Source organism: Chiloscyllium plagiosum, chromosome 9 (genome assembly GCF_004010195.1).
Source record: "Chiloscyllium plagiosum isolate BGI_BamShark_2017 chromosome 9, ASM401019v2, whole genome shotgun sequence".
In the NCBI taxonomy this organism is placed as follows: Eukaryota; Metazoa; Chordata; class Chondrichthyes; order Orectolobiformes; family Hemiscylliidae; genus Chiloscyllium; species Chiloscyllium plagiosum.
Genome location: NC_057718.1, coordinates 101,961,187 through 101,980,444, shown reverse-complemented (window position 1 = coordinate 101,980,444; position 19,258 = coordinate 101,961,187). Strand labels below are relative to the sequence as shown.

The following is a 19,258-nucleotide window of genomic DNA, read 5'->3' as shown; positions in this document are numbered from 1 at the left end:
CAAGAGGGAGATGATGGAGAGGGAGATGGAGGACAGGTTAGATGGGGGTTTGGGGATGGAGAAAAGGGAGAAGTGGAGGAGAGGGAGATAGAGGATGGGGGTGAGGTTGAAGAAAATGGAAGGTCAATATCTGATGGAGCATGGAAAAGTGTGATCATGTGAGGCCCAATCTTGCAACACTTTTACACTATTTATGGGCAGCATGGTGGCTCAGTGGTTAGCACTGCTGTCTCACAGCACCAGGGTCCCAGGTTTGATTCCAGCCTTGGGCGACTGACTGTGTGAGGTTTGCACGTTCTCCCCATGTCTGCGTGGGTTTCTTCCGGGTGCTACGGTTTCCTCCCACAGTCCAAAGATGTGCAGGTCAGGTGAATTGGCCATGCTAAATTGCCTGTAGTGTTAGGTGCATTAGTCAGAGGGAAATGAGTCTGGGTGGGTTACTCTTCGGAGGGTCGGTGTGGACTATTTGGGCCAAAGGGCCTGTTTCCACACTGAAGGGAATCTAATCTAATCTAAAGCTTGGGTCTGCTGTCATTGAGTATCTCTGATTGTGTTTTTGGAGAAATGATGGCGTAGTTAGTGGTAATGTCAGTGAGTCAGTAACCTCGAGGCCCAGGGTAGTTGTGTGGAGATTTGAATCCACCATGGTAGTGAGTGAAATTTCAATTCCAGTCTTTACAAGTTGTGGAACATAAAGCTAGCTTAAGTAATGGTGACCATGAACCTATCATAATCTAGTCACAAAGGGCCGTTGGGGTCAGAATGTTCCCAAAAGGGAGGAAATCTTTCCTGATGTGACCAACATGTGACTCCAGACCCACAACAATGTCATTGATGCTTAACTGCCCCCTGGAAGAGCTGAGCAAGGCACTCAGGTCAGGGGCAATTAAGGATGGGCAACAACTGCTGGCCTTGCCCATGAAACCCACATCCCATGGAAGAATCAAGCAGAAGATTACCCTAGGAGCAGGTAGCAACAGTTGGAGAGAGGGAGGGAATGGAGGTGAAGTAAAGCGATTCACGTAACAAAGTGGGATTGGGAAAAACTTTCATTCCATGGAACTCTGCTAATATTCGGGTTCACCTTTCCCAGCAAGATGGTGCCTCTTTGATTGGGCTGATGAATCGTATAATCTCACAATGGGGGTAAAGGCTCAAAACATTAGGTCTATCCTGGCTCTTTGAGAAAAGCACAGCAGGTCAGGCAGCACCCGAGGGGCAGGAAAATCGATGTTTTGGGTCAGAGCCCTTCATCAGGAAAATGTCGATTTTCCTGCTCCTCAGATGCTGCCTGACCTGCTGTGCTTTTTCAGCAACACACTCTCAACTCTGATCTCCAGCATCTGCAGCCCTCACTGTCTCCTCTTTGAGAGCACTGCCCAATTTAATCAGAGATGCCAGCTATTTCCCTACAGTGTGTCAAATTAGTCCTCCTCAAATACATGCCCAGTAATCAAAAGCTTCAGTTATACTCTCTTCCACCCTCTTCTGTCTGGCAGAAGATTTAAATGTTTGTGTACACGTACAAACAGATTCAAGAACAGCTTCTTCCCTGCTTTTGAATGGACCTCTTTAATGTTAATGTTGCTCTCTCTCTGCACCTTCTTGGCACTATCTTGCACTCTGTTCTGTTAGCCTGATGCACTTGTGTAGTACAATCTGTCTGCAAAGCACTTAAGACAGCACTTTTCACAGTACCGTGATACATGTGACACTAACAAATCAAATCATATCAATGCTTCTGCATCCTAACTCATCTGGTAATGTATACCTTGGGGTCTCCTGTCCTTTAATGACTGTAGCTTGTACAGATTTGTGGATTTAGCCAGAGGGGTGTGACCAAGTCATAATACAATGGCTACAACACGAATTGAGACCCTTCAGCCCAATGAGCCCATGTAGGCCTTCTGCAAGAGCATCTCTGTTTGTCCCACAGCCCCACCTACAGGCTGACAAGTCCTTAGAATTAGAATTAGATTTTATTTCAGGTGTGCTCAAGTAGAGGAATAGAGTGAAAAGTGTACAAAGTTGTCATTCCCAACGCCATCTTAGGTGCCAGGTACCTAGTTACCAAATCCTAGGTACAAGGTAGAAAAATAAAGAAGTAAAGTTAAAAGCTAACCATTGTATTCCATTTCAAAATCGAGGATTGACTCTGTTTCTATCACATACTCAGGAAGTCCAGATCCTAAACCGTTCATTCAGGGAAAAGGTTATTTCTCCTGTGGCCATTGGGTTTCTTTTGCCATTTATCATATTGATAGAGTCTTTTGGTTTTTGACATTTCTGCCAATGGGAAGAGTTACTCAATGTTTGCCTCTGAGCATACAAAGCGAAGGCTATTCAGCCCCTCTAGCCTGACTTGTAATTCATTAAAGTCATGGCTGATCTGATTATGTCCTCAACTCCACATTCCCACCAAACCCAATAACCTCCTCATTGGCCAAGAATCTATCTTACTCCACCTTAAAAATGTTCAATGACCCCCACCTCTACCGCTTTGTGGGGAAGAGAGTTTCAGAGACTCATGGCCCCCTGAATGAAAATATTTCTGCCTCATCCATTTCTGAAATGGAAGATACACTTGTTTGTGTGAGTGTCCCCTAGTCCTAGTCTTTCTCACAAGGATAAATGTCCTTTCAGAATCCATCCCCTTAGTCAAATGCCCTTAAGGATCTCATGTCACAGCCTGCATCATCCAGACCCATCAAATCTCCTCTCAACCTTTTCTCCTCTGAGGATAACACTCTTTATAAACATTTGCCAGGGAATGTGGGCAGCATTTAATACCCAGAGGGCAGATAGGAGTCAACCCCATTGCCTTGGGTATGGAGTCACATGTAGGCCAGACCAGGTAAGGATGGCAGATTTCCAAAAGAACATAAGATCATTAGATATAGGAGTGGAAGTAAGGCCAGTCAGCCCATCGAGCCCACTCCCCCATTTAATCATGGCTGATAGGCATTTCAACTCAACTTACCCGCACTCTCCCCGTGTCCCTTAATTCCTTCCTAAATCAAGACTTTTTCAATCTCTGCCTTGAAGACATTTAACGTCCCAGCCTCCACTGCACTCCGTGGCAATGAATTCCACAGACCCGCCACTCTCTGGCTGAAGAAATGTCTCCTCATTTCCGTTCTAAATTGACCCCCTCTAATTCTAAGGCTGTGCCCACGGGTCCTAGTCTCCTCGCCTAATGGAAACAAATGCCCAGCGTCCACCCTTTCTAAGCCATGCATTATCTTGTAAGTTTCTAATAGATCTCCCTCAACCTTCTAAACTCTAATGAATACAATCCCAGGATCCTCAGCCATTCATCGTATGTTAGGCCGACCATTCCAGGGATCATTAATGCGAATCTCCACTGGACACGTTCCAGTGCCAGTCTGTCCTTCCTGAGGTGTGGGGCTCAAAATTGGACACAGTATTCTAAATGGAGCCTAACTAGAGCTTTATGAAGTCTCAGAAGCACATCGCAGCTTTTATATTCCAACCCTCTTGAGATAAATGACAACATTACATTCGCTTTCCTTCCCTGAAGGACAGCGGTGAGCCTGTTGGGCTTTACAATGATTGACAGTGGTTACATGGTCATTAGTGGGATGGCTTTTTCAAAACAAAAACATTGAATTTGCATTCCACCATTTGCCTGATGGGTATCTGACCCCATGACTGTCGAACATTAGTGTGGAGGAGCTTGGGATTGCTAGTCCAGTGATATCACCACTACGTGACCACCTCCACGTAACTGAAGGCAGTATTTTAGAATTTTTTAAAAATTTCAACTGTAAATATTGATTTGCTTTGCAGCAAAGTGTAAAGTCTGGCGAAAGTTGGTTTGTCTAATACGGGTATGAAGGACCTTTTTGCTTGTTTCTGAGCTCTGGTTTAGCACCTCTGGCAAACCAATGGGAAGCACTCAGCAGTGAAAACAGCATCTGCTTACAAGCGGCTGCAAAGTGTGAGGATGGATTAGCTTGTACCGTTCAGGTTACAATGTTGACAACAACCAGGGATTTATTAATTCACTGCTCAATCTAAACACTGGCCCTTCACCTGTGTAATTGGGAGGAAAATCTAAACAAGACTTAATGGCTTCAAGGTTTTCCTCACTTTGCTAGTCATAGTGGTGTCAAGTCAGAATTATTACGGTGAGTTTGTCAGAGTTTAAGTGCATGCCACATTGGTATTCTGCACTCAGCAGAGATCTCATGGTGAAAGGTCTGCAAGCTATAAATTGGATTGGGTCAGTTTTGTGATTGTAATGTTTTTTAACAAATGGTCCAGAAACTCATTTAGAACAGAAACACTCTTAGTTACCCGTGGGGAGTGGGTATCGCTGGCTGGGCCACATTTATTGCCCGTCCCTAGTTGCCCCTTGAGAAGGGGGGGTTGAGCTGCCTTCTTGAACCACAGCAGTCCAGATGCACTGAGTTGACACACAATGCCCTTTGGGAGGGAGTTCCAGAATTTTGAAAGGCAACAATGTTTAATCCTGGAATGGGAAAAGGCAGCAGTTATCACTTTGCACTCCAGTCCTGCATAGATCAAACTCATATTAAAACGAAAACAAAAACCATCTGACATGGTGGCTCAGTGGGGTGCACTACTGCCTCACAGTGCCAGGCACCTGGGTTCAGTTCCACCTAAGAGAGACAGTCTGTGTGGACTTTGCATGTTCTCCCTGTCTCTGCATAAGTTTTCTCTGGCTGTTCTGGTTTCCTCCTGCAGTTTCAGGGGGTTCGCCATACTAAAATGCTTATTGCATCCAGGTTAGGTGGCTTAGCCACGTGTAATGCAGAGTTATGGGGATTGGGGTCTAAGTTACATGCTCCTTGGAGGGTCAGTGCAGACTCAATAGGTCAAATGGCCTTGCTCTCACACTGTAGGGATTCTATGATACTATCCCTAAGAAGATTACGGAATTGCTGTTTGTGGGAGCTTGCTATGCACAAGATGGCTGACATGTTTCCCACCTTAATACAGCAATGGGGTGAATGTCTCAGAATCGGTATAAGCTATTTAGGACTGAGACAAGGAGACATTGAATGGTGAATCCTATAAATGCTCTACCTCAGCAGCTCAGTCAGTGAGCAAGACAGAAAGCAATAGTTTTCTGGGAATTAATGGATTTGGGGTTAGGACTGCAAAGTGAAGTTGAGGTAAAATGTCAGTTGGCAGCTCAGATCCTATGGGCCAAAAGGTCTCTTCTATACTGTTTGATTCCATGAATTTATGATCAGCCATGATCACAGTGCGTAGCAGAGCCGGGGCGGAATGCCTTCTCCTGCTCCTATTTCTGATGTTCTTCTCAATTTGTTTGCCCTTCCCCGAAACTGTAAACCCACACAACCCGGGGAGTTAAAATCCCGGGGTCTCCAACAAGATGATCGAACTGTCTGCCGAGTCACTGGGGAATCTCCCTTGGCAACACTGAGATGTGTTTTGTTCATCTAATTGCCTTCCACCCACACAAATAATGTCAGCCATAAATAAAATTATTATGCAACAGAAATCTATTTGCGCTGCTTGTAGCTGTCTCCTGTCAGTTCACTCATATTTCACTGTCCTGGCAGAGCTGCTTTGCTCTTTATGCAACAAAGGAACATGTAGCAAGATGTGATCAGATACCCACAGCCCTGCTCTTTGCTGCTGACTGCCTGAGACTGAGGTCACATATCCCTGCATCGAGTGGTTCTGCAGCTTTCTTGCCTCTCTGCTTGAGCTGCACACCGGTGACCTTACTACCTCACTGCGCAGAATGACAACATTCAGCCCAATCAGTCCCAAAGGGCATACCCTCTAGACCCAGCTCCCTGGAGTAACCCTGCATTGACCAGGCTTAAACTTAACATCCCTGCACACTATGGGGTAATTTAGCATGGCCAATCCATCTTAACCTGATTTGGAGATGCCGATGTTGGACTGGGGTGTACAAAGTTAAAAATCACACAACACCAGGTTATAGTCCAACAGGTTTAATTGGAAGCACTAGCTTTCGGAGTGACGCTCCTCCATCTCCACTTGATGAAGGAGCGACGCTCCAAAAGCTAGTGTGCTTCCAATTAAACCTGTTGGACCATAACCTGGTGTTGTGTGATTTTTAACTTTGTACATCCTAACCTGCACATCTTTGGACTGTGGGAAGAAACCGGAGCACCTGGAGATAATCCACACAGACACAGGGAGGACATACAACCTCCACACAGACAGTCACCTAAGGCTGGAATCGAACTCGCGTCCCTGTGAGGCAGCAGCACTGAGCCACTGTGCCAACCTGCATCAGATAAGGTACTAACCTTTCTCAGACAGACAGAAGATGGAGTCCATCAATAGTCGCTCTTGGAAAAACATTGACGACGGGACTTAGCCCTCTCCTCACCCTCACATGCCTTGGCCTCAACTAACAGGACACGCAGCTCCTTGTTGTTAGTGGGATCTTGCTGTGCATCGGATTAGCTGGTGCAATTTCGATACGGGCATCAGTGCCACTGGAGACAAACAACTGAAATCATGGAAATCTAGATTCCCCACAGGTTATGCCTGAGGTTACCCTGTTTCTGCACTGCCCTCCCCTCACAGTGCTGTATAGTAAACCCACAATGTTTGGGGAGGAAAGTCAAAAAGGCAGGGATTGGAAATGGAGGCCAGATTCCTAACTCTACTTGGGGCAGAAACAAGGGTTCTGAGGGAGAGTCACAGCAGAGTCAAAACATTAACTCTGTTTCTCTCTCCACACGTGCTCCCTGACCTGCTATCCCTAGTATTCCTTTAAAAGTCCACATTGACTGGCCCTAATTAACTCAGCTTTCTGCATGGCCTCCATACATTCAGCAATTTCCAGCTCTATTATAGAACCCCAGTCCTTCATGGTTATTAAACTGTTGTTCTGAAGGGGCCTGAGAGTGCAGACGCTGAAAGATGTTTCCATTGCTCAGAGAATTAAAACACACTGCAGAATCTCAGCATAAGGGGCAGACATTTAGGACCAAGCATGTTGGCTCAGTGGTTAGCACTGCTGCTTCACAGTACCGGGGCCCAGGTTCGGTTCCAGCCTCAGGCGACTGACTGTGTGGAGTTTGCACATTCTCCCTGTGTCTGTGTGGGTTTCCTCCCTCAATCCAAAGATGTGCTGGTTAAGGTGGATTGGCCATGCTGAAATTGCTTATAGTGTCCAGGGATGTGTACTTTAGGTGTATTAGCCAGGGGTAAACGTAGGGGAATGGGTCTGGGTGGGTAACTCTTTGGAGGGTAATGTGGATTTGTAGGGCCAAATGGCCTTTTTCCACACTGTAGGGATTCTATAAGGAGAAATGCCTTTACTTGGATGATCGTGAACCTTTAGGTTTCTCTACCCCAAACAGTTGTGGAGTCCCTGTCACTGAATACAGTTAGCTCAGGACAGACAGAGTTTCAGCCTCACAGGGAATCATGGGATTCTAAGAGTGGGCAGGAGTATAGGAGTGTAGGTGAATTTGCCTGCACCTCCACACACATCATCTGTATCCGTTGCACCCGATGTGGTCTCCTCTACATTGGGGAGATGGGCTGCCTATTTGCAGAACGTTTCAGGGAACACCTCTGGGACACCCGCACCAACCAACCCAACCGCCCCGTGGCAGAACACTTTAACTCCCACTCCCACTCCACCAAGGACATGCAGGTCCTTGGCCTCCTCCATCGCCAGACCCTGACCACATGATTTTTATCTTAGCCCGCCTGGCACACCAGCCTCATTCCTGAAGAAGGGTTTATGCCCGAAACGTCGATTCTCCTGCTTCTCGGATGCTGCCTGGCCTGCTGTGTCCTTCCTGTGAATGTGCCTAATTAGCACCCTCTTATTGCCCTTATTGCTTTTTGCTCATATTCTGATATCTTCCCATTTCCCTAAATTCACATTTTTAATTTGCCTGTCTCGTTATGTTTACCTCTCTTTTTTTAAACCTCCCTTTTTTCAGTCCAATTCACTGCCAAAGGCTAATTGCACTCCCAGCAAGGTATGTTCCACCTTACATACCAAATAGGATCGGAGGGGTATTGTCTCTGGAGCATCGGAGGCTGAGCGAGTGACCTTATAGAAGTTTATAAAATCATGAGGGTGAATAGACATGATCTTTTCCCCAGAGTGGGGGAGTAGGTTTAAGATGAGAGGGGAAAGATTTAAAAAGAACATAAGGGGCAAATTTTTCACGCAGAGGGTGGTGCGTGTATGGAATGAGCTGCCAGAGAAAGTGGTGGAGGCTGGTACAATTACAACATTTAAAAGGCATCTGGATGGGTATATGAATAGGAAGGCGATTTTTGAGAGATTCGTAGCTCAGGTTGAGGTTCAGAGTGTAAGTTTGCTCACTGAGCTGGCGGGTTTGATTTCAGATGTTTCGTCACCATGCTAGTGAGTCTCCAGTGAAGGGCTGGTGTTCTGTCCCGCTTTGTATGAATGTGTCTTGGTCTGTTAAGGTGCGTGATATCATTTCTGGTTCTTTTTCTCAGAGGTTGGTAAATGGGATCCAATTTGATGTGTTTATTGATGGAGTTCTGGTCTGAATGCCAGACCTTTAGGAATTCCCATGTGTGTCTCTGTTTAGCCTGTCCCAGGATGGATGTGTTGTCCCAGTCCTTCTTCATCTGTATGTAAGGATACTAGTGAGAGAGGGTCATGTCTTTTAGTGGCTAATTGATGCTCGTGCTTCCTGTTGGCTAGTTTCCTTTCTGTGTGTCTGATGTGGTGTTTGTTACAGTGCTTGCTCGGTATTTTGTAAATGACATTCGTTTAGCTGGTTGTTGTTATAAGATCCTTTAGTTTAATCAGGAGCTGTTTCACTGTGTTGGTAGATTTGTGTGCTGCCATGATGCCAAGGGCTCAGAGTAGTCTAGTAGACATCTTCGAGGTGTCTTTGATGTATGGTAATGTGGCTAGAGTTTTGGGGCATGTTGTTTCTATTTGTTTGGGGTTGTTGTTTAAGAATCAGTGGACTGTGTTTATCGGGTACCTGTTTTTCTTGATTACATTGTACAGAAAATGTTCTTCTTCTGTTCATAGTTCCTGGGTGCTACAGTGTTTTGTGGCCCGTGTAAATAATTCCCTAATGCATCCATTTGTTGGTGTTAGGATGTTTGCTTCTCTAGTTAAGGATCTGGTCTGTGTGTGTTGCTTTCCTATAGACACTGTCTGCAGTTCTCCATTAGCTGTTTGTTCCACTGTGACATCTAGGGAAGGGAGTCTGTTGTTGTTCCCCTTCCCCTTTATGAAATGTATGACAGTAAGGATGTTTTCGGTTAGATTCCCTACAGTAAGGAAACAGGCCCTTCGGCCCAACAAGTCCATACCAAACCTCCGAAGAGTAACCCACCCAAATCATTTCCCTACACTTACCCCTGACTAATGCACCTAACACGATGGGCAATTTAGCATGGCCAATTCACCTGGCCTGCACATCGTTTTTGGACTGTGGGAGGAAATCCACGCAGACATGGGGAGAATGTGCAAACTTCACACAGTCGGCCAAGGTCCCTGGTCCCTGGGCGCTGTGAGGCAGCAGTGTTAGCCACTGAGCAATCGTGTTGTCGATGATGTTGTAGATTTCCTCTAATTTGTTCTGTTTAGTGATGACAAAAGTGCCATCCATGTAGCGGATCCAAAATTTGGGTTGGATCATGGGGAGAGCTGTTTGTTTGAGTGTCTGCATTACTGCTTCTGCTAAGAAGCCTGATATTGGTGATCCCATGGGTGTTCTGTTGATTTGTTTGTAGGTCTTGTCATTGAAGGTGAAGTGAGTAGTGAAGCACAGATCCACTAGCTTGAAGATGTTGTCCTCGCAGATGGAGTTGGTGTTGTCTGGTGTTTGTGTCCTTGGTTTGTCTCGCAGTGCGGTCAGTGTTTCCTTGGCCAGGTTGATGTTGATGGGTATGAATAGGGCTATTATAGCAAAGGAGACCATTATTTCGTCTTCGTCTATCTTGGTGTCTTTAATGATGTTCAGGAATTCTTGGGTGGAGTGGATGGAATGGCATGAGCCTTCTACCACTACCATACATCAAAGACATATCAGAGATGACTACCAGACTACTCCGACCCCTTGGCATCATGGTAGCCCACAAGCCTACCAACAAACTGAAACAACTCCTGATGAACCTAAAGGACCCTGTACCAACAACGAGAAAAACAAATGTCATTTACAAAATACTCTGCAAAGATTGTAACAAAACTACATCGGACACACAGACAGGAAACTAGCCACCAGGATACACAAACACCAACTAATCACCAAAAGATATAACCCACGATCACTAGTATACAGATGTATATACTTACATACAGATGAAGAAGGACACCACTTTGACTGGGACAACACATCCATCCTGGGACAGGCTAAACAGAGACACACATGGGAATTCCTAAAGGCCTGGCATTCAGACCAGAACTCCATCAATAAACATATCGATTTGGACCCCATTTACCAGCCTCTGAGAAAAAGAACCAGAAATGATATCACCCACCTTAACAGACCAAGACACATTCATACAAAGCGGGACAGAACACCAATGCTTCACCAGAGGCTCACTGATGATGTTACCTAGCATGGTGACGAAACATCTGAAATCAAACCTGCCAGCTCAGTGAGCAACCTGACTAGGAAAGGTTTAGAAGGATATGGGCCAAGTGCTGGCAAATGGGACTAGATTAATTTAGGATGTCTTGTCGGCATGGATGGGTTGGACTGAAATATCTGTTTCCGTGCTGTACAGCTCTATGACTCTGAGTAGGCCATTCGGCCCCTTGAGCCTGTTTTGCTATTTGATAAAATCATTGTCTTCAGTCCCTGCCATAAGTCCTATTTTGTTCCACGTTTTATAAGGTAACATTTTACAAATGATCTTGTCACCACTATTTCTGTAATTTTAGTTTTGTCACTCCCAACATAGTGAGATTACATAGTAATGAAAAGAAAGACTTGCATTTGTATAGTGCCTTTCATGACCCCTGGAAATCCTGAAGCACTTTGCAGCCAATGAGCACTTATTCTACTGAGCAGAATTTCAGAAACCTGACAACCAATCTGCCCAGAGTCAGCTCCTGCAAACAGCAATGTGGTGCAGACTAAATTATGTATGAAGGATGGAAGTCTTGTGGTGCAGAGTCATGTCCCTGACTCTGAGCCAGAAGGCCCGAGTTTGCATCCCACTACAGGACTTGATGATCAAGTGGACTAATTTACAACGAAGCATGTAGAATTCTTAGGGGACTTGACAAGGTCAATGCTGAGAGGATGTTCCCCCTCATGGGAGAGTCCAGGACCAGAGGGCACAGTCTCAGAATAAAAGGGGCAATTTCAGACTGAGATGGGGAGGAATTTCTTCTCTCAGAGGATTATGAACTCCATGCCATGGAGAGCTGTGGGGCAGAGTCCTTGTGTATTTTAAGGGAATCCACGGTTACGGGGAAAAGGGAAGAAAGTGGACATGAGGAATACCGATTAGCTGTAATCCTATTGAATGGCAGAGCAGGCTCAGGGGGCCAAATGGCCTACCTCTGTTCCTATTTCTTATTATGTTATGGTGTCACAACCAAGTACGCTGACTATCAACTTGCTAATCCTTCCAATGCATATCAACTGCAGGCAGTGAGAATGCTGAGGATTCCTGGTGAATCCTTGGTCTTCCCATAGTGGAGGTCATGGTGCTGTGGGTCAGTCTGAGAACTAAAGAAGATTAAGGGTTAAGTTTTGACCAGGACACCAGGGATTCTGCCCCCCCCCGGCAACCCCCAGTCCATGATAGCACTGTGGAATATTTTAGTCCCACTTGAGAGGGCGCAGAGAGTCTCCATTTAAGATTACATCTGTGGTTGACACTAATGGTGCTCCCTAGAGCGAGTGTTTGACCCAGCGAACACCTTCTTGTAGCAGCATATTGTTGAACCTGACAGTGTAATTATCTGCTCCAGGGTCGGAATGGAAAGGGAAGTATCTACGTGTGGGCCTCTGGGGACGGGGGCAGCTATGACGACTGTAACTGTGATGGTTATGCATCAAGCATGTGGACTATCTCCATCAACTCGGCCATTAACGACGGCCGAACGGCGCTCTACGATGAAAGCTGCTCCTCAACTCTTGCCTCTACCTTCAGCAACGGGAGGAAGAGAAACCCAGAAGCTGGTGTGGTGAGCACTGATATTATTGTCTCAGTCACGCTGTTTGACACGGAGCAGCAGCTGCTCCTTTGTCAGGGGGGTCTAATGCTTTCAGAATGCTGTGGCTGCCATTCAGTGATATGTGTAATTGATATTGCTGTTCTATCGTTGAGTGTGCAACAGAGAAGCTGCCTAATTAAATAAATGACCTAATTATCTCTTTCCTTTTCCCCACAATTGTTTTATTAAAGGCAACAACTGATTTGTACGGTAATTGCACTCTCCGTCATTCTGGGACATCTGCTGCAGCACCAGAAGCCGCTGGGGTTTTTGCCCTGGCCTTGGAAGCAAAGTATGTATGATTTACTTCATTTGGCATGCTCCCTGTGCCACTTTCCATTGTGCTTGTGACAATATGTAAACCGTGTTGAACGTTGCTTCATATCATGTGTGTACCATCCTCAAGATGCTGTTCATCAACATACTCAGGTTCCTCCTAAAGGACCTTCCAAACCCACCACCCCTTCCAACCAGAAAGACAAGGGAAGTAGATACATGGGAACATGCACCCCCCTATATAGGTGGCACGGTGGCTCAGTGGTTAGCACTGCTGCCTCACAGCGCCAGGGACCCGGGGTCAATTCCTGCCTTGGGCAACTGTTTGTGTGGAGTTTGCGCATTCTCCCTGTGATTGCGTGAGTTTCCTCCGGGTGCTCCGGTTTGCTCCCACAGTCCAAAGACGTGCAGGTCAGGTGAATTGGCCATGCTAAATTGACTGTAGTGTTAGGTGCATTAGTCAGGGGTAAATGTAGGGGAATGAGTCTGGGTGGGTTACTCTTCGGAGGGTTGGTGTGGACTTGTTGGGCTCAAAGGCCTGTTTCCACACTGCAGGGAATCGAACCTATATATTCCCTCCTGAACCACTCAGCATCCTGACTCAATAATATATCGTCATTCCTTCACTGTTGCTGGGTCTAAATCCTGGAATTCCCTCCCTAAAGGCACTGTGGGTCTACCTACAGCACATGGACTGCACCAGTTCAAGAAGGCAGCTCACCCCCCACCTTCTCAAGGTGGAGCTGGGGACGGGCAACAAATACTGGGCCCAGCCAGCAATGCCCACATCCCATGGATAAATAGAATGTAAATTATACTGGTTCATAAATACTGTGAGACATATATAGTGTCATAGTTAGTTAAAGAGTTAGATAAAATAACTTACTATCAATGTCAACTACAGCAACAAAAGTAGAAGTTGCTGGAAAAGCTCAGTAGGTTTGGCAGCATCTGTGGATAGGAATCAGAGTTAATGTTTTGGGTTGAGTGGCTTTGCCCAGAGCCTGATCAGTGTACAGTTTTGATATATACAAACTGGGGGAACCCATTCATCTCCTCACACCTGTTCCATTCCAATGGAGCATTGGTTACCTGTACCACTACTCCTGCACCCATCTTGACTCCATATCTAGTAATACCCTTTCACCAATAAAATAACAACTTGTTTTGGAAATTGTTAATTGACCTATACTCTGAACAGGTTTTGGGGAGAGAGTGGAATGCCTGGATTTCTCTTTGTATGAGTCCTAACAGCATGGTTTGACCTCCAAGGTTATGCCTGCTTTGTTCTGGGCTAATGTCCCACAAGAGGAAATGGTTTCTCTACCTACCCTATTAAATTCATGAATCATCTTAAACCCCTCAAATATCTGATCTCTTGATCTTCCGACCTCAGCCTGTCAGGCGCACCAGTACTTGGGTGAGACAGTAGACTATATTCCTGTCTTGATTTGAAATTGATCCTTGGAGCCCACACTAATCCTGTACTCTGGCAATGCTTCACATCACTGTGAATAAAACTTCACAAAGCAAAGATGAGCAAAGGATATTGCCCATTTGAGATCATGAAAGACGAAAGGCAAGATGCCTTTCTATGGTTATGGATGGAGGATTTCCTGAAACATTAAACAGTGTTTATCTGTGGAATTCCCTGCCCAGTGAAGCAGCTGAGGTGACCTCGTTGAACCTTTTTAAGCCAAAGATAGACAGATTTTTGAAAAGTAAAGGAATGAAGGGTTATGGTGAGCGGGCGGGTAATTGGAGCTGAGGCCACGAAAGATCAGCCATGATCTTATTGAATGGCGGGGCAGGCTTGAGGGCCTACTCCTGCTCCTTATACATTGGAATGTATGAAATGCAGCAACCAATTTGCACATAGCAAGTTCCCATACTCAGAAATGTGCTCATGTTTTTATGATGATAATTATGGGATAAATGTTAGTCAGAATTTTGGGTGGCACGTCCCTCCAACCTTCTTTAAAGGGTCCCAGTTTAACAGCTCACCCAGAAGGTAGCATCTGCAACTGAGCAGGACTCCTCCTGTGTTACACCAGGGTGTCAGCACTGTTTTCTCAGTTCAAGTCTCTGGAGTGGGATTTGAATCTGATAACCTCCTGACTCCAAGAGGCAAGTGTTAGCACTGAGCCTGAGCCTGAACTGAAGTTTGACTTCCTGTGGACAAGGTTCACTCCAAAAAGAGAGATAAGGTGAATACACTCAGAGTCATACAGCACGGAAACAGACCCTTCGGTTCATCTAATCCACACTGACCACGTTCCCAAACTCAACGAGTCCCACCTGCCTGCACTTGACCCATATCCCTCCAAACATTTCTTATTCATGTAGTGAATGAATATTTCTATTCATTATCGAAAAGTCTTAAAATGTTGTAACTGTACCTGTATCCTCTGAAAGTTCATTCCATACACAAACCACTCTCTGTGTAAATAAGTTGCCCCTCATGTCCTTTTTAAATCTTTCTCCTCTCACCTTAAAAATAAACCCCCTTGTTTTGAATTCCCCTCCTTAGGGAGAACACATCTGCCATTCACCATATCTACACCCCTCATGATTCTATAAACCTCTATTAGGTCACCTCACACTGGGGCTCCTATGATCCTGTCAAAAAAGCCCCAGCCTTTTCTTCAAACCTCAGACCCTCCTTTTCTGGCAACATCCTGGTAAAAACAACAAATGCTGGAGATCACAGTGGGTCAGGCAGCAACCATGGAGAGAGAGAAAGCTAACCTTTCGAGTCTGGATGACTCCTCATCTTCATCTGATGAAGAGTAACATAGACTTGAAACATTAGCCTGCTCTCTCTCCATCTTTGCTGCCTGACCTGGTGTGATCTCCAGCATTTGTTGTTTTCAGTACAGATTCCAGCCTCTGCAGTAATTTGCTCTGACACCCTGCTCAAGCTCTCCAGCTTAACAATATCCTTCCAAAACAGGAAAACCTGAACGGGACACAGTGAGGACTGCAGAGGCTGGAGATCAGAGTCGAGAGTGCGGTGCTGGAAAAGCACAGCAGGTCAGGCACCATCCGAGGAGCAAGAGAATCAACGTTTTGGGCATCGATGTTTCATCGATGAAGCCCAAAACGCCGATTCTCCTGCTCCTCGGACGCTGCCTGACCTGCTGTGCTTTTCCAGCACTGCACTCTCAACAGTACTCCAAAAGAATAGTTCATATTGAACTAAAATGTCTATTGCGCATGGATTAAACCATTTTATATTTCTTCAGGATGTTTCATCTTATTGCAAAGCTGACTGCATGATTTGCAATTGACAACAGATGGGCAAACCTCACACCATTTCCCTGCTCATTTTGCAATTTTTGCTCCACAGTCCCACTCTGACTTGGCGAGACATGCAGCACCTGACTGTCTTGACTTCCAAACGCAATCAACTGCACGACGAGGTGCACAAATGGAGAAGGAATGGCGTGGGTTTGGAGTTTAATCACCTCTTTGGTTACGGAGTGCTCGATGCTGGAGGGATGGTTAAAATGGCCAGAGACTGGAAGACAGTTCCTGAGAGGTTCCACTGTGTCGGAGGATCAGTGCAGGAACCACAGTAAGTGGTAACTTACATAATTCAAGGACACTTAAGACTTACCTCCAAGAGAACGTAAGACTTTATGGTGACTGGAAAGGGCTTCTCATGCTAGCCAGTTCACCAGGGCTTGAGCCCAGAATCCAAGTTTGGCAAACCCAAAGCAGGACTGAGCTAGTGCTGCTCTAGCACCGGTGCCATGTTGTGGTCGATACCATTAACCAGCATAGCTGTCTGCTCTCGCAGGTGAATGTTAGAAAGAAAAGCCTCTACTTCAAAGAGAAACAGAGAAGTAATCCTTGTGTTCTTGACAATATCTGTCCCTCCATCGGCAGTACTGAATCTGAATGGCGCAGTTGTTCCAATAGTAAGATGATCCTGACAACACTGCAGACTGCGAACATGTGGAGGTCCTGGCTAACTCCTCGGCAGTTGCCCTGTAAGTTGAAACCTGTGATGGGCAATTGACGCCATCAGGAATCCTCCCAGACAGTTGGAGACTCAGAGAGTTTGGAGGTTTCTGACTCAGTGGCCTGCCTAGAATATTAAAGCCCATTGCAGCTCTTGGATAACTATTAAACTGATTCCCCGAATGTTAACACTGACACTCCCCCTCCCCCAACCACTTGATCCCTCCAGATTCAACCTTCAATCCCCTTCCTCGTCCCCCACAGATAAGACACCTTCCTCGTCCCCCACCTGTCTCCCCACCTCTGCTGGATCCTACCCAACCTCACCCCCAGCTCCATCCCCCTTCCCAATCATTCCCCATCTCCACCTAGTTCCTGCAGCCACTACATGACTACATCCCTACTGCCTATGAACCCAACACCTCACCCTCCCATCACACTCTGACCTGAACACCCCCATCCCAGCCCAGAGAGCGGATTGCTGTAACAGCCCTCATTTACCCGCTTCTGATATCTGCCCTGTGTACCCACCCATTTACTAGCCACAACCTAATCCCTGTCTCTCCTCTGCCAGCCTTCACCTCTCACCTACTTTCCAAACCCTTTTTCTGAAGGTTTAAACACTGCCCTCGTTCAGATGCTCCCTCATCCAGCACTGCTCAATCTTCATGGTAGGATGGTTAGTCAATGGTCTTGTGGTTAGGGCAGTCACAGGTCACCGCTAGACATTCCCTTCAGTCTGTTGAAATTATATACATCACATGGGAATGTATGTTCATACAATCCCAATAGACCCAGCACACGATATGTAAAAGGCTTTATAAGCGATGAGGAGCTGAAGGAACAGGAAGATAACTCACCTATGTCTTAAGGGTCGAAATGTGTTGCTTAGTCACCATTTAAAGTAACAAAATCATTGAGGATTGAGACAACAGTTCCATTGGGAGAGATTGAGATGAACATGCGTGTATCCTCTGGCTGCATGCTATGTCAAATCTTCTTTGCTGTATTTGAACGGACTGGAGATTTTTACCATACAAATGCCAATTTATTTTTAAGAATTAGATTCCCTACAGTGTGGAAACAGGCACTTTGGCCCAACAAGTCCACACCGACCCTCCAAAGAGTAACCCACCCAGACCTATTCTCCTATATTTACTCCTGACTAATAACCCCTGAAGAAGGGCTCATGCCCGAAACGTCGATTCTCCTGCTCCTTGAATGCTGCCTGACCTGCTGCGCTTTTCCAGCAACACATTTTCAGCTCTGATCTCCAGCATCTGCATTCCTCACTTTCTCCCTGACTAATAACCTACAGTATAGGCAATTTAGCAGGGCCAATTCACCTAACCTGCACATCTTTGGATTGTGGGAGGAAACCCACGCAGACACAGGGAGAACGTGCAAACTCCACAGACTGTTGCCTGAGGCTGGAATTGAACCCAGCTCCCTGGCACTGTGAGGCAGCAGTGCTAACCACTGAGCCACCACACCAACCATCTTCAACAAGAAAAAATCTAATCTTTGTCCTTTTATATTCTCTGGCATTTTACCCCAACAATCAACACTTCTGGGGGTTTACCACTAATCAAAAGCTAAACTGGACCAGCCATATAAACACTGTGGCGAGTTTTGAGAAGATTTGTTAATCAGGTTGAGGTTCTGGATGTAGGTTTATTCGCTGAGCTGGAAGGTTCGTTTTCAGACGTTTCATCACCATACTAGGTAACATCTTCAGTGAGCCTCTGGATGAGCCTCTGAAGGCTCTCTGAAGATGTTAGGCAAAAGTGGGTACTGCAGATGTTGGAGATTAGAGTCAAGATTAGAGTGGTGCTGGAAAAGCACAGCAGGTCAGGTAGTATCCGAGGAGCAGGAAAATCAACATTTTGGGCACAAGCCCCTCATCTGGAATGATGAAGGGTTTTTGCCTGAAACGTCCTTTCCCAACACCACTCTAATCTTGTCACTGATGATGTTACCTAGTAGGGTGACAAAACGTCTGAAAATGAACCTTCCAGCTCAGTGAGCAAACCTACATCCACAAATATTGTGGCGATAAGAGCAGGTCAGAGGCTTGGAATTCTGAGGCAAGTAACTTATCTCCTGTTTCCCTAAGATGCTATTTAAAGAGTGTAATGGAATAGTTTCCACTTGCCTGGAAGCGTGCAGCTCCAACAACACTCAAGAAACCCAAAACCATCCAGACCAAAGACTGACTGGCACCAGACCAGCTCCTACAACATTCACTAGCAGCAATGTATACCATCTATGAGATGCACTTCAACAATTCACCTATTATCCATTGACAGCACCTTCCAAACCCAGAACATCCACTATCTAAAAGGTCAATGGCAGCAGATACATGAGAACTCCACCCACTCCCAGTCACACATCATCCTGATTTGGAAATATATCACTGTTCCTTCAGTGTCACTGGGTCAAAACCCTGGAACTTCCTTCTCCACAACACTAGAGTGTGTCCCTATGCCAAATGGATTTCAGCTGTTCAAGAAGGCAGCTCGCCATCACATTCTCAAGAGCAATTAATGAAGGCAACAAAATTTAGTTCAGCCAGCAATGCCCATGTCCTGTGAACGAATGTCTTAAAAAGCTTTCAGAGCTGTAATCCAGTTTACATTGTAAAACCTGGTGCCTGAGTTCTTAAAGTGGGTAATGAACTCAATAATAAGGAATCATATAATGATATAATGGAAATGGATTGCATGATGTGACTGAATGCTCATCTTAAATTGTCTAATGTTAGCCCAGTTGGCTGGGTAGCTGGTTTACAATGCAGAATGATTCCAACAGCACAGGTTCAAATCC

The 19,258-nt window shown here is 45.7% G+C and overlaps 1 protein-coding gene across 1 annotated transcript in view; it reads left to right on the top strand.

Annotated features, from left to right (window-relative positions):
* The window catches only part of pcsk2 (proprotein convertase subtilisin/kexin type 2), a 94,455-nt gene that overhangs the window by 72,155 nt on the left and 3,042 nt on the right, over positions 1–19,258 (top strand). The window contains exons 9-11 of the mRNA XM_043696651.1: positions 11,945–12,160; positions 12,382–12,482; positions 15,816–16,043. Of these exons, the coding sequence (XP_043552586.1) occupies positions 11,945–12,160; positions 12,382–12,482; positions 15,816–16,043 (545 nt within the window). The remainder of the gene's footprint in view (positions 1–11,944; positions 12,161–12,381; positions 12,483–15,815; positions 16,044–19,258) is intronic.